Source organism: Trichomycterus rosablanca, chromosome 15 (assembly GCF_030014385.1).
Source record: "Trichomycterus rosablanca isolate fTriRos1 chromosome 15, fTriRos1.hap1, whole genome shotgun sequence".
Taxonomy (NCBI): domain Eukaryota; kingdom Metazoa; phylum Chordata; class Actinopteri; order Siluriformes; family Trichomycteridae; genus Trichomycterus; species Trichomycterus rosablanca.
Window position 1 is genome coordinate 4,023,721 of NC_086002.1, and position 11,323 is coordinate 4,035,043.

At 42.0% G+C, this 11,323-nt stretch overlaps 1 protein-coding gene across 1 annotated transcript; it reads right to left on the reverse strand.

The window, feature by feature from the left end:
* Positions 1-4,157: 4,157 nt before the first annotated feature.
* Positions 4,158-10,814, reverse strand: LOC134329221 (uncharacterized). The gene is made up of 7 exons (XM_063010416.1): positions 10,759-10,814; positions 8,855-8,994; positions 7,795-7,912; positions 6,958-7,674; positions 6,115-6,266; positions 5,915-6,038; positions 4,158-4,838 (listed from the first exon to the last, which is right to left on the reverse strand). The coding sequence occupies exons 1-7, from the start codon at positions 10,808-10,810 to the stop codon at positions 4,402-4,404; spliced, it is 1,740 nt and encodes a 579-aa protein (XP_062866486.1). The 5' UTR covers positions 10,811-10,814; the 3' UTR covers positions 4,158-4,401.
* Positions 10,815-11,323: the final 509 nt, after the last annotated feature.

Below are 11,323 nucleotides of genomic sequence, written 5' to 3' on the forward strand. Positions count from 1 at the left end.
AAGTCTTGTGAGAAGCCTTCTCAGAAGATTGGTTATTGTTATAGCTTAGAAATCACATAGAGGTCACTATTTTAATGGTATTTGTTTTTGGAGTGGGACGTCCCAGTAAGCTCATAGTCGGGTGTCCAAATACTTTTGACCATATAGTGTATGTATAAAATCAATCTGGGCCATGCAGAGCCCTTGATTGATTGCTAGCCAGACCCTCACCCAACATCAACACGTGACCTTACAAATGCGCTAATGAATGAATGAGGACAAGTTCTCACAGACAACCTCCAAAATCTTGTGATAGGTTTGGGGTGGAAGAGTGTGAAAGGAGGAGTCAATATTAATGCCAAATGGTTTATGAATGCAGTTGTAGTTGCAGTTGTAGGGTTAGGGTACTGGACTACTGTTGGGCCCTTGAGCAAGGCCCTTAACCCTCAATTGCTTGGACAATATACTGTCACAGTACTGTAAGTCGCTTTGGATAAAAGCGTCCGCTAAATGCCGAGAATGTAAATGTAAATGAATGCAAAGTATGTGCATCCTGATGTGCAAGAAAATCCAGCGAAGGGTCGCAAACAAAAAACGCCATCGAAGGCCAGTTAATATCAGGCTGTGCTCACGGGGATGGACTTTTCCTTTCTCAATGCAATATGATGAAAAGCAATTCAGCTTTCTTCTACCTTCTCCTGCGTATGTGGCATCCGTGTCTGATCGGGTGATTGAACCGGATCATGTTGATCATGTGCGGCCACAAATTATGACCTCATAATAAGTAATCCAGCTTCAGATAGGAATAATTGTGTAGCGTTGGAGCTTGGTGAGGAAATGTGTGTGTGCTGCTCTTACCATATAATGCAGTAGATGTTTGTTCAGTACCAGAAACACTATGTGAGTTTTTGTGTTATTGATGACCAGTACTATTTACATCACTACTGTCTGCATTGTCCAGCTGCCCATTTTTCCTTTAATGGTTTTTCTAAAGGGCTGCATGTTTATAAATTCGGTCCGTACTTAGCTCAGCACGTAGCTGCAGTGTGTTCTTCAAAAATAGGTTTGCAGCTTAAATCAAATCTTCTTCTGTTGAGTCACCAGTGGCAATTCTGTCCCACACAGCAACACCAGCATTAACATTATTTATATCGCTCATGTCTGTGCTAGCTATGTTGTTTTTGTTTCCACTTTGTGTAAGTCTGGGACGACGACGCTGCTATCTCCATCATGGACTTCATCAGACATCAGATTCTTCAGAAATGGCCTTAATACATACAGGGGTTGGACAAAATAACTGAAACACCTGGTTTTAGACCACAATAATTTATTAGTATGGTGTAGGGCCTCCTTTTGCGGCCAATACAGCGTCAATTCATCTTGGAAATGACATATACAAGTCCTGCACAGTGGTCAGAGGGATTTTAAGCCATTCTTCTTGCAGGATAGTGGCCAGGTCACTACGTGATGCTGGTGGAGGAAAACGTTTCCTGACTCGCTTCTCCAAAACACCCCAAAGTGGCTCAATAATATTTAGATCTGGTGACTGTGCAGGCCATGGGAGATGTTCAACTTCACTTTCATGTTCATCAAACCAATCTTTCACCAGTCTTGCTGTGTGTATTGGTGCATTGTCATCCTGATACACGGCACCGCCATTGGATGCACATGGTCCTCCAGAATGGTTCGGTAGTCCTTGGCAGTGATGCGCCCATCTAGCACAAGTATTGGGCCAAGGGAATGCCATGATATGGCAGCCCAAACCATCACTGATCCACCCCCATGCTTCACTCTGGGCATGCAACAGTCTGGGTGGTACGCTTCTTTGGGGCTTCTCCACACTGTAACTCTCCCGGATGTGGGGAAAACAGTAAAGGTGGACTCATCAGAGAACAATACATGTTTCACATTGTCCACAGCCCAAGATTTGCGCTCCTTGCACCATTGAAACCGACGTTTGGCATCGGCACGAGTGACCAAAGGTTTGGCTATAGCAGCCCGGCCGTGTATATTGACCCTGTGGAGCTCCCGACGGACAGTTCTGGTGGAAACAGGAGAGTTGAGGTGCACATTTAATTCTGCCGTGATTTGGGCAGCCGTGGTTTTATGTTTTTTGGATACAATCCGGGTTAACACCCGAACATCCCTTTCAGACAGCTTCCTCTTGCGTCCACAGTTAATCCTGTTGGATGTGGTTTGTCCTTCTTGGTGGTATGCTGACATTACCCTGGATACCGTGGCTCTTGATACATCACAAAGACTTGCTGTCTTGGTCACAGATGCGCCAGCAAGACGTGCACCAACAATTTGTCCTCTTTTGAACTCTGGTATGTCACCCATAATGTTGTGTGCATATTTTGAGCAAAACTGTGCTCTTACCCTGCTAATTGAACCTTCACACTCTGCTCTTACTGGTGCAATGTGCAATTAATGAAGATTGGCCACCAGACTGGTCCAATTTAGCCATGAAACCTCCCACACTAAAATGACAGGTGTTTCAGTTATTTTGTCCAACCCCTGTAAGTCCTCACACCGTTCGGCTCCGAGCTCGGTCTGGGCGTGTACATCACTTTCATCACCACGTCAGAGCTCCTGTATCCTGTATTTATAAAGGTTAAAGCATAAACTAGCTCAGTGTCAATATTTTAAAGGGTTTTAATTTGAGGTTCAATTTTATCATTTTATAAACGTTACTCCATTATTGTGTCAGAGATTGATGGGAAGTCATGACGAGATTTATCATGGTGTAGCTTGAGAGTTATGTCATCATATAATGATTGTTCTGAATAAAACTATGTGAGAAGTTCCGTAATGTTTCATTATTTTCTAATCTTGGTTCTGTTTCTGAGTTGTTTTAAAATGTTAATCGCATAAACTGTTAATTCGAAACCACTTTAAATCTCAACCAGATCGTAGTTTTTTACAATAATATTTTAAAAATATGAGATGCACAAGGACAGAAAAGTTTTTTCATTGATTTGTAAATAATTTAGTTTGTGACAGAGATGTTCACAAGTCACAAAAAACGAGTCCGAGTCAAGTCAGGGGTCTTTAGGCTAGAGTCCGAGTCAAGTCACTATAATATATACAAAACATATATTCTGTAAGTTCAGATAAAAACTGTATTTTGCCGTTTTACTTCGTGCTTTTACTTTCCTAGGTACCAGTTAAAAGCTTAAACTGACGTTTTGTTTTCATTGCAAATTACGGCACAGCAGCCAAAATCCCAAACAGCAAAAAATCCATAACCGCTGCTTACCTTAGCTTATGTTCTACCAGATGCTATTACATTTATAAGCGTGTGTCCCATTAGGAATAGAATCCGTTATTTTGTAAATGTGCTTATAATTAAAAACCTCCAAACTTTTCCCAGTTGTTAAGTAAAACATGAACTCGTTAGAAAGCCGATCAGGCGTTTCATTACCACAATCTGTGTGACGCTGCAAACTAGATACAGTACATGCAAATGACAGCATTTCTTATTAACAATTACAATCAGAAGGTCTGATTGGTTCAGAAAGCGGTTCTTACAATCATTAGCCAATTCTGTAGAAGCGTTCCATTCACATTATCTGTTACTGTGAAGTGCACTACGTAGGGTATTCCACCATTTTAAGTGAGACGCTTCATCACTACGCCGGAAGCTGGCTGTAACATTTACACATTGCGTGTGTTGCTGGAGCGTTATTAGAGAGCAGAAAATGACACGATCAGATTGTTGGATCATATATATACAGTATATATACAGTATATATATATATATATATATGTTTTATATATAATTGTTACACATAACTAATGTTGCTGACTTTTGTTGTCCACAAGTCATTTTTTGCGAGTCACGAGTCGAGTCCGAGTCATTTGAAACGAGTCCGAGTCGAGTCTGAAGTCGCTGTGTGTGCGACTCACGTGCGACTCGGACTCGAGTCCCCATCTCTGGTTTGTGGTAGTTTGTGATTCCGTTATAAGGCTAATTGCCATGATGTTTTCCTACTATTACCGGCAGTACTGTAAAAAATTCTGTCACTAACAGATTTAACATGTATTTTATACACATTCAAAATATCTGAAATAAAAAACACACATTTTTAACAGTGAAACCCAATGACCTTATAAAAACCGGTGCACAGAACTGCACATGTACACAAAACATCAAACCCCCCCAAAAACAAATCAAATTGAATGAAATCGAACATTTATTTTACAGCACATCAAATCAGCTAAGCCGTAGCCTAGTGGTTAAGGTACTGGACTAGTAATCAAGAGATCGCTGGTTCAAGCCCCACCACCGCCAGGTTGCTGCTGTTGGGCCCTTGAGCAAGGCCCTTAACCCTCAATTGCTCAGACTGTGTACTGTAACAGTACTGTAAGTCGCTTTGGATAAAGGTGTCTGCAAAATGCATAAAATGTAAATGTAAACTTTTAGTTCTTATTTACTCTCCATTCTTTGCCATTCTTGTGCAAGTCCAGTTTCTCTCTTCTGTACGTGGCGCTGTAAATCCTGATCTCGTTCAGCTCTGCCAGCAGTGAGGTGTGAAAGGTTTCCTCAAAGTTCTTCAGGAACACCAGGTCAGACCGGTAGCGGATCTTGTTGGCCCAAATCAGAGTCGTGCCAGGTTGGCAGAAATGATGCATGGTGACCAGAAGTTCGTGCAGGAAGTCGTGGTGATACACCACATCTGCTGACAACACATAGTCATAGTGGTACGTTCCATGTGGGAATGTTTCTTCTAACTTGTGACCCCAGGACAGCTCCATAACTTGAGGTTCGTGTCTCCGCAGCATCCTGGTGTTCCGATTCAGGTTGAATCTTAGATTACTCAGGATTTCTGGCAGATCTGTGGCTGTTAATTTGGCACCTGCAGATTAGTTACAAACAGTTAGACACGGGTGAGATGAAAAGTTTACGTACACTTATCCTGTTTAAAGGCTGCATTTAGAAAGAAACTTTTTTATTTGTTAGCTATTTTCTGAGTATGTAAAGATACACTCTACCCATGATGCAGTGCGATTCAAGATACTGGGTTTACGATACGATTTCCCCCCGATTTTTTAAACAAAATGAAATTGAAGACAAATTATGACAAAGTTTCCTTTTATTATTTCTCTTTAAAAAATAAAATAAAATACTGTATTAGTACTTATCTTTTATTTATCTAAATAATGAATGTTCTTTTATTTCTGAGGTAGGTACAAACTATTCAAAACAATGCCTATTTCAAAACACTGAAATAAAATTTTAAAACAAATCCCACATTAAATAAATAAATGAATAATATAAATAAAGAAAGTATTCTCACATAAGTAAATTTGGCTGGAAAATTCCAAACCTGGCAACCCTGTAGTGACGTCAACCAGGCAAGGTGAATAGCGCCAGCGCCCTCTGCTGTTTAAAGTGAATATCGATTCATTATACATGTAAACCGATTTGAATCGTCACACGTGAATCGATTTTTAACTCTTTTGTGGTGCATCGTTACATCCCTACTATTTTCTGGAACTTAAACTTCACATTTCTAATAACGCACAACGGAAATAAGCAGTATTAAGGCGTGGCCAGAGCGTGTAGGTTACCTGTGAGCATTTGTGCTGCTGTTACAGATGTTTGCTTTTTATCCAAAAACCAAGCACAGATTACCTATTGGTGATAAATATGTTTGCATGTTCTCCCCATGTCTGTGTGGGTTTTCTCCGGGAGCTTCGGTTTCCTCCCACAGTCCAAAGACGTGCAAGTGAGGTGAATTGTAGATTGTGAAATGTCCATGACTGTGTTTAACATTAAACTTGTGAACTGATGAATCTCGTGTAACCGGTAACTGCCTGTCCGATCATGAATGGAACCAAAGTGTGTAAACATGATGTTAAAATCCTAATTAACCTCTAATAAAAGTGTACGCTTAACTAGCGACCCAAACTGTGAGTTAATAAGACTTACCGAGCAACGTTGCGACCACGGAGAGTAAACCAGTGCCAGCTCCGATCTCCAGAACCGTTTTGTCCAGGAGATTAATTTGCTCTTGTCCAGCTGGAGTTTCCAGGAAGTCATACAGAGCGACTGCCTGCAAAAAGCTAAATGTTCAGAGCGCTTGAATCATCATTATTATTAGAACAACTTTCCTAGAAAAACAAACTCACCGCTGGCCATATCACAGCACCATAAGAATCAAGAGACTCATCGATGGTGATTTTGTGACCCATGAAGTAGTGAATCTCTTTTCCGGGTATATAACAGACCCTGGACTGCCGAGCTTCCACGTGTCCATTCGGCTCTGGGCATCCTGGATCGACTGAAATGTGCATCAAATCAACACATTTACAAGATAACGAGATCACCCTGTTAAAGCATTTCAGTCTGATTTTAATCCATGTTAGAAAAGATTGGACAAACACACTGGGACTAAGACGCTCGGACGTGGCTGGCTATCATGCTAGCCCACCACCACTGAGATCTGGGTGCGAATATCAGCAGTGCTATCGGCCAGGCAGGCGTCAACACAGACATGATTGGCTTTATCTGAAAGCGGAAGAGGTGGAAGACCAAAGCCCTGTGACGGCTCCCTGTCCAGTGTGTCCCTGCCTAGCACGCAGTGATTACAGCTGAACCAGATCTGCAGCGATCCTGACCAAAATAAATACATACTTAACAGCAGCCAGTCAGAGGAATCATAGGATCCGGGTTCATTAATATTTCGGACTCATGATTCCTCATATAGTACAAAGATTCGAATCATTAACCTGGGTGATTCAGAAACCGCTCAGCTCTAGTTTGACTGAGGCGCGATCTTCCACCGTGCACTGTGCGATCGACTGGTAGATCGCGATCAACTTATTGGGCACCCCTGGTCTATATAGACACCCGGCCTGCCAGTAACAGAACTGAGATTCGAACTCGCCAGTTTGAGGCACTGAGTGCTGGAGTCATTTACTTTTTTAAAGCCTGGTATTAAAATATAAAAGCTTTGAAAATATTCTACTGACCAGCGGGTGATTGAGAGTGAGGATCAGGATCGTTTTGAAAGTTCTTCTCTTCAATTTCTGTAAAATCGTCTCCTCCTGTGTTCTTATTTGTTTGTTTTATAGTCATTGATTGTTCCAGGTCATTTGTCATGTCACTCTCAGCTTGTTTAACAGATGGATCTCCGTTCAGTTCCTGAATTTTATATTTTTCATCATATACAGTCAGCTCAACCTCTTCAGGATGCTGATGTTGTATTTGGAGGATGTCCTGTAACGTAACCTCTTCTAGACAATTCTTCATTTCTTGCTCATTAGTGTTTTCTTCCATTGTTGGGAATTTTCTTTCTTCCTGTAATTCCTTTGCAGTGGCGGAGTAAATGTTAATTCCGTCCGTATCATCTAGTAACTTTATGTTGAAATCCTGCTTCATGTTCTCAATAAATGCTAGATCGGATCTGAAGCGGATCTTGTTTGCCCAGATTAGGGTCGTGCCCGGCTGGCAGAAGTGCCGCATGGTGGCCAACAGCTCGGCCAAGAAGTCATGGTGATAAACCACGTCCGCGGCTAACACGTAGTCGTATCGGTAGACAGAGCGCGGGAAGGTTTGCTCCAGGTTGTAGCCCCACAACAGTGCTGCAGCTTGGGGTGTGTATCTGCAGCGCCCCCTTGTGTTTCTACACAAGTTGCTTCGCAAGTTCCCCAGAACGTCAGGTAGGTCAGTAGCAGTCACCCAAGAACCTGTGGAATACACGTATAACGTTACAGCTTATTAATCGCCTATCTGAATGCTGAACGCTAAGTGCTGAAATGTATCTGTATAGAAGTGAACTGGAATGTGAGTTGTACAGTAGAACGTACCCAGTAAACTGGCCACAATGGACACCAGACCGGTTCCTGCTCCGATCTCTAACACTGCTTTGTCTGTTAGGTCAAGAGTCTCTCGGTTCACGTCCAGATACCGACAGAGAGCCAGTGACTGCAAGATTTAAAAAATTGTTCATTATTATGTAAATCTTTTGATTCTTCTGTGCTAATGTGTCAATAAAGGACCTGCACATTTTAATACTGTCTTATTTAAACAAACACTATATGGCCAAAAGTATTTGGACACCTGATTGTGAGCTTATTAGACATTCTATTTCTGAGACCTCTATGTGATCCTTTTGGCTATAACAAAAGCAACTGTCCTGAGAAGGCTTCTCACAATATTTGAAGTATGTCTGTGGGAATTTGTGCCATTCAGTCAAAAGATGTCAGCCTTTGATGACCGCTCAGGTGGTGCAGCGGTAAAAACACACGCTGCAACCAGAGCTGGATCTCGAATACATTGTATCGAATCTCAGCTCTGTCTTGCCGGCTGTGGCTGAGCGGCTGTATGAACAACTTGTGGCCTGTTGTTCAGATAGGCGGGACTAAAGCCAAGTAGGGTTGCTGCCCACGTGTTGGAGGGGGCGTGGGTTAGCTTCGATCTCCTCGGTCAGAGCAGGGATTGGCATAGGCAGAGAGGAAGCATGATGCAATTGGGCAATTGGAAGCGCTAAATGGGGGAGAAAATGCATTAAAAAAAAAAGATGTCAGCATTTGTCATTCCTGAGATCAGAGCTGTGTGACTAGAAGAACATGGCTTTTCTTCATGTCTTTATAGACTTTGTGCACGGGGCATCTATGTGAAGGTGCCTGTCCTTTCTTTTTTTTTGGAACATTTCTGGAATCAAATTTAGGATAAGCATGCCTGTATGCAAAACATGAAATATCAGAACAATATTTGTAGTGTTTTCAATTATATATAAGTTAACAAGGAATCACAAATCATTTCTGTCACTTTCTCCTTGCATTTTTCCTGATCCAACAGTTCTGTAACTGGCTCTCGGCTCTCTACATACAGTACATCTTGTGTATTTTCTAGGTGAAGTCTCACCGCTGGCCATATGATGGCGCCATGTGAGTCGAAAGACTCCTGGACCTTGATTTCATAGCCAGCATAGTAGTGAATCTCCTGGTCAGCTTTATAGAAGAAAGTTGGCTCCCAGACCTTCTGACGCACCGGTCCAGTGACATCTAACCCAAGAAACAAAAGTTCTTTTATGCATTGTCCACATATTATTGCACAGAAAAGCTTATTCTAGCACCATATATCACATACCAGATGATAAAGATGTACTAATAGATCTTGCTTTTTGCTTGTCTGTTTATTCTCTGTATTAATGCTGTTAAATCTTCCTCTGTCACAGCACGCTCAGCTTTCACTGTCTCAGTAAAATATCTTTGCTCTGCTAGAGCCAAAACACATTTATACAAATACTACAGACATAAATCTGACTATGACCTCAGACAGATTTGTAATGTGATGCCCGGTTGTTTAGTGGTAGCCTAAAGGGTAGAGATTTGGGCTATTAAAAGAAAGATTGTGGGTTTGAATCCTGGATCTACTGTGCATCCAATGTTGGGCTTTTTAATCCTCTCGGCTTCAGAAATGCTGTACAATGGAGGCTTCCAAACAAGCTGGGATACGCAGAGGCAACAGTTCATTGTATTGTACATGTGTACATTTATTAATGACAAATAAAAGTGTTCCGTCTGCATTCTAATCCAGCTTTAATAACATTATCTTTTTAATAATCTATTTAGTGAGCTGGTGTGGCGTAATGGTTAGAGCCAGACTGCAGTGCATGAGTTCTTGGGTTTGAATCCTGGGCTGAGCTCACAAATACAGAAGAGTCATGGAATTACATAAACATAGCCATTAGGGTAACACATATGAGCACCCTTAGTGCGAGTCCCAAGCCCAGATCAATAGGAGGGTTGCCTCAGTAAGGGCATCCTTACTGCATATGCAGACAATTTATCCACTTTAACGACGCCTAATGCCAAGTTCACACTACACGACTTTCCAGGTCGTCAGGTCACTGCACAGTTCACACTACACGACTGGATCTCTTGTGATCGGGAGTCTTTCAAGTCCGTGTGTATTTCACACTACACGACTGATCGGTGATAGGGGGTTTCACACTACACCATCTATCACCAACTGGAATCGCAGGCGAGCTTCTCTGGTCTCCCAAACTACGTTTCGTCACGTAAACAAACGCGAGGGGTTTAATGATACCACATCCAAAAATGCACGTCAACAAGTAGCGAGCGATCAAAGTTTGTGCGCTGATGTGCAGCGTAAACGTTGGTGTTTTGTAGAGAACGATAAGGTCAGAAATACTGTAAAAGCTGTGTGTTGATGTATTCTGATATAAACTATATTACGCCCCTGTCCCACCTTTTTCCCCTGCTCCTCCCCTGCATTTCCCCTCACCCCGTATCTTGCGTTCTCATTGACTGTTCAACATAGCACTCACTGCCAGTCGGGCAACTCAGATTCAGATATTTGACGAGCTAAAAATCTTGCTTCAGTCGCCGAGCACTCGGCGAGCCATTTGGATCGAGTTGTTGAGTAGTTCACACATAGCGATTGAGAGCCGAGTTTCGATCGCAGAGTGAACAAATCTAGTGCCGACCAGTCGCCGAGCGAAAATCAGGGCGAAAATCGTGTAGTGTGAACTAGGCATAACAGGAGCAGCAGAAAGGAATCATCATTGTTAGTTAAAGATATTTAAATGAATGTTTGAAGATGTTCCTAATTCATGCAACCGACCATAAACTTTGTAAGAAAGATTCAGACCTCATCATTTAGACGTCATCATGCAAAGACATGTTTATTTTTATTTAAACCTCAATGTCCTGCATTAAATGCACTTTTAATGTGCCCTCAAACAACAACACACCCCCTCAGACACATCAGGTAAATCCCTCCTTCCTTTTCTCCAGACTTACCTTCAGACTGGAGCTCCCCTGAAGAGCTCGGGTCCTGCTGTCCTTGGTGCATTTTTAAGCTTCTGCCCTGCAAAATGACAGGAAAGCAGCATAACAGAGAGACACTCCCAGCATCACGTCGAGCCCATTTTAAATTTAGACACGGATGCATGTACCAGGCGCCCACATCAACATCTGCACAAATGGAGAGAATATGAGAGAGAGGTTTTTAAAGATTGGGAGGGGGTGTCTATTTGGGGAAAGTGTGTTGTGATTCTGGGATTTCATAAACATGATTAACGCTCAGGTATGTTGATGCTCAATCATTTTGGACGTAGAAGTATAACCATGTAAGGATGATGCAATGTGAGCAGGATAATGAAGTGCATTCATTTACTCACCAGCAACTTTGTAAGGAACGTCGTATCCTTCTGCTGATTCATTTATGTATCAATTACTCACGTGGCAGCAGTGCAAAGCAAAAATAAATAAATAAATCATACAGACATTAAACCAGAGCTTCATATAATGTTCACATCAAACAGCAAATTGGGGGTGGGGGGTTGAATTTGAGTAACTTTGAGTA